The sequence below is a fragment of the Tupaia chinensis genome, unplaced genomic scaffold (genome assembly GCF_000334495.1).
Source record: "Tupaia chinensis unplaced genomic scaffold, TupChi_1.0 Scaffold000146_1, whole genome shotgun sequence".
NCBI classification, from domain to species: Eukaryota; Metazoa; Chordata; class Mammalia; order Scandentia; family Tupaiidae; genus Tupaia; species Tupaia belangeri.
In genome coordinates this window covers 17,644,178-17,648,330 of record NW_006159616.1, presented here as the reverse complement: position 1 = coordinate 17,648,330, position 4,153 = coordinate 17,644,178, and the positions used below count along the sequence as shown (strand labels likewise).

The window sequence follows — 4,153 nt, the reverse complement described above, 5'->3', positions numbered from 1 at the left end:
CTTTTTTTTTTTTTTTTTTTTTTTTTTGAGAGGGTTTTGCTATAGGGCGCATGTGCTCACCGGACAGAGACAGAGAGACAGAAAGAAATCACACCCCAGGGGGGGATGGCCACGCCGCAATCCCTTCTCCATTCTCCTCTCGGGATCTTGGGCACGGACGCACATGCGCCCAGCGTGAGTTTTAAGCCACCGGGTCTGGGACGCGAACCGCGGTCGACTACATGGGGAGTCCAGCGACACAGCCATTACACTAACTGCTGGTCCCAGAAAGGAAACTCTTAAGAACAAGCTGCTTCCAAGAACCAGTTTCCCTGAGTAGCAATGAGTAGTTTTCCAAAGAAAATAGGAAAGGTGTTTCTCATTCCTTAACATGCTGCTATTCCTTGAATTTCTGCCATGGGCACCATCTCCGTGCTGGGCTTCCACCCCCAAAGTGACAAGTCTCCCTGAGGCCACAGGGCAGCCTCATTCTTGTCCCATTCCTTCCTCACAGCCCAAGGACACCTAGCCTGAGGCGTGGTGCACGTGTTAAATCAATACTGGGGAAAATAAACTCTTCCCAGGACCACCAAGAGAAGCTCCCACTCCCTGTGGCATAGGCCTGGCTGCACGGTGCCCCCATTATCGGAGGCTTTGGGCAGAGTGTGCAGGATATGACTCCCGGCCCTTCCTTTTGTCCTGTTCTGGGGCCTTGCAGAGTCTTGAGGCATGACCAGAGTTCCATAGGCCACTGCTGCTTGTCCCAGAAGATCCCAAGCCCAACGAGGTAGGCCCAAGCAGTGGCGGAACAGCAGTGACCAGTCAGAGCAGATGGCTGCACCTGGCCCAGGTGAACTCCTGGCTGAGACCTTGTTCTGGTGCCCGCTCTGGGGAAGGTGTGTCAGCTTTCCAAGCAGCATGTGGCTGGCACAGTTCCAGGCGCACCTCCACCAGCTGGGGTGTGCGGCTTCTTCCTCACCCTGTAGCCACTTGCCCCCCTTTCCTCTTGCCCAGACACCCTCAAATTGAGCATGAGACAGAGCGGCCCTTAAGTCCTGGAGCTGAATCTCTGGGTCTTCGATATGCCACGCTGGTCACAGACATCCGGGTTCCGGTCTAGGCGTGGGTGCTGGGCTGGTTCCTCATAGTGGGAAAGGGAGCTGTCACCAGCTTCCGCGGCCTGCCAGGAGCCCCAGGCTCCAGGTTCGCAGTCAGCAGGGTGCGTAGACCGGCCAGGAGGCTACCAGGGCCGCCAGAGGCCAGGACCGCCGGCGGACGCAGGCCGGGACGGCGCGGGGCGGGGGGCGGGCGTGGGGAGTAGTCTCCAGCGCTGCCGCGGTCAGGGCTGGCACCCGCCGCCCTCCGCCGCAGATACTCCAGCAGGCGCGCGCTCACCGACGGCTCCAGGACCCGGCAGGCGGGCAGCACGCGGGCCAGGCCCCCCAGGCAGGCGTGGTAGCCCTCGCGGTAGCTGTCCGACGGCGCTGCGGGCGGAGAGCGACGTGAGGCGCACAGGAGGGTACCGAGCACCGCGCGGGACAGGGCGGGGCAGGGTCACTCACCCGGCGCTGCGTCGGGGCAGGAGGACGCAGGCAGCTCCTGCAGGAAGCGCACAGTCATTTCCAGGATGTCTGCTTTTTCCAGTTTCGAGTAGCGGGAGTTCTGCGTCCGGCCACGAGGGAGAGGGCAGAGACAACAAACGAGACAGCTCCCGCTCAGGCAGCGGTGAGCACCACTTTGGTGCCAGGAGCTGGGTGCCCAGCGCGCCTGTGACCCGTTGGGTCGTCTCTTCCGCGCTCACCCCGCTGGGGCTCGACTTGGGCGTCGCGTTGAAGCCCTCGCCGGTTCCTCCCGCAGAAGCACATAGGGCGGTCAGCCCTCGCTCTGGGCCACAGGGCCTCTCCTCCCCGCGCCCTCCCCATCCCACCCCGCCACAGTGCACGGAGTCGGCCCAGCGCCTGGGCAGCAGCGGCAGGATGAGCCCCTTGAGCTGGCTCAGGCTCTCGTTGATGCGCTCGCGCCGGCGCTTCTCCAGCAGCGGCTTCAAGCTCTGCGAAAGGGCGCGCGGAGGCCGCGGTTAGGCGGGTTGCGGTCCCGGCTCCCGCTCAGTCCCATCTACCCTTAGTCCCCAACTTCTACCTTGCGCAGCTCCGCAGTGTCCCCCGCCCTGCGAGGCAGTCCCATGCTAGGCGGGAAGGCGGCGACTTTGAAGGCCACCCGCAGGCAGACCGAAGCCAAAGGGGAGGCACCGAGCGCGGCCCGAGAGGGCGCGGGTGGAGTGCGCGCGGTACCCGCAGCTCGGGTTTAAAAAGGCGGTGTAGCCTGCCCCTCCCCGCCCCGCCGAGTCCGGCCGCCCGCTGGTCCCACCTCCCGCCTTTGTTCTAGAGCAGGATGGGGCGGGGAGGGGGAGACAGCGGCGCCCGCGGGGATCTGCTCGCATCCCATCTGCAGCGGAGCTACAGACCTCGGCGCTTCGCGAGCACCTGTGTGGGCAGGGGTGGGGAGTCATCGGGGCCATCCTGATCCCGCGGGCGGAAGGGCGGGGTGGGGCAGGCGTCCCCTGGCTCAAGAGGCAGTCCATCCTCTTTAACGCCACGCTTCATTCATTCCCCGCACATGGGATCAACACCTCCTTTGAGCCCTGGCCTAGGGGGACCCTGTGGCAGCAAGACTGCCAAGGCTGGGGCCTCAGGGAGCTCCCACGAGGATCATTAGGGGAGGCACTCGCGCCACCAGCTGCTCAGTGGACTGAGAAACCGAGGCTCAGAGAGGGGTCACGAGTCGCTCCTGTCCCCGCCGCTGGGAATAGGCCGAGCCAGGACTGGAGTCCCGATGGCTGGACTTTCTGGCCCTAAGGACTCGGTAGAGTCCCCCAGCGGCTCACCGAGTTAGGGATCATCTGGTTTCCCCATCTTTGGTTTGGGATAAGGAAATTGTCCCAAAGAAGCAGCAGTAAACCAGGAGCCCTCCTGTTCATCTTAACCGGCCCTGAGTTCCGGTTCTCACCCTAGGGACGGTCGGAGCCCACGTGACGAGCGAGCTCGCCGAGCGGGGCGGTCCTAGGTGCGGACTCCTGGCTGACAGCCTCGGCCCCAGCGGCACGCCCGGGCCCGCCTCCGCGCCGCGTGGCCGTTGCTGGAGCAAACTGACTGGCGTCCCCCGCCCATCTGCTCTGGGCTCCCTCCCTCGACCGGCTGGCAGGGCAACGGCCACCTCTGCGGACCACACTGCCCTCGGGTCAGTCCGACCAGAGAGCGGGGCAGGGAGGAGGGACCGAGGGGCGGAGCCAAGGCAGGCTCTGTCCACGGTTCTGGAAAGACCTCCAACCCCATCTTCGCCGCCCAGACCCCACTTCCCAGCCTGACACCGCAGGTAGTCCCAGACCCCCCTTCCTGCAGTGCTGTTCCGTCAGGGTCCGAGAAGACCAGAGTACGCATCAGGAAGGGGGCCTGGAGCAGCCTGGGTGAGGGCAGCTAGGGCCACCCATGCCTGTCTGTGGCATGCAGAGAACCGTTGACCACTGACTGCCCAGCTCAGGGCCAAATGCTTCACGGTCCTCATCACCATTAATTCCCATAACAGTCCTAATTGGGACAATAAATCACTTAATACTGGCCCAGCAGGACTTGGAGAAGCCAGATCCAACATGGTGACCACGGTTCAGATCCCTAGCCTGGTCAGCCTGAAACAAGCTGAGCATGTACGGGATTACCCCAGACCCAGTGGGCTGGAGGGCTACAGGAAAGGGGTCTTGGTGTGACCAGATCCGCAGAGGACGTTCTTTTCTCTTTCACACACAAGCATGCTCTATCATGAATAAAGAAAAAATTAGGGCTGCCCCATAGCATAGTGGTTAAGAGAGCCAGCTCCCTCATGACTGACTGCAGTTCAAATCCTGATCCCAGCAGCTTAGAAAACTGTTGTGGGGGCCAGCAGATGACGTGGAGGTTAAGGCACTGGATCCTACATGACCGACTGCATGGTTCAAGTCCCAGACTCAGGGGCTAGCAAATCACTCCAGGTGTGTGTGTGTGCTTGCTCAAAATCCTGAGAGAGACTGGAGGAAAAGGAATTGCAGCATGGCCATCCCCTCTGGAGGAGAGTGACTTCTCATTTTCCCTCTCTCTGTCTCTGTCTCTGTCTCTCTCTGGTGAGCATACATGCCCTATAGAAA

General features: G+C 62.1%; 1 protein-coding gene across 1 annotated transcript; it reads right to left on the bottom strand.

Moving 5' to 3' along the window:
- Nucleotides 1-1,095: 1,095 nt before the first annotated feature.
- HES2 (hes family bHLH transcription factor 2) lies at nt 1,096-2,238 on the bottom strand. Its single transcript, XM_006145457.2, has 4 exons — nt 2,119-2,238; nt 1,922-2,029; nt 1,542-1,641; nt 1,096-1,463 (listed from the first exon to the last, which is right to left on the bottom strand). Exons 1-4 carry the CDS (start codon nt 2,161-2,163, stop codon nt 1,096-1,098), a joined length of 621 nt encoding a protein of 206 aa, XP_006145519.1. The 5' UTR covers nt 2,164-2,238.
- Between the last annotated feature and the right edge of the window lie 1,915 nt (nt 2,239-4,153).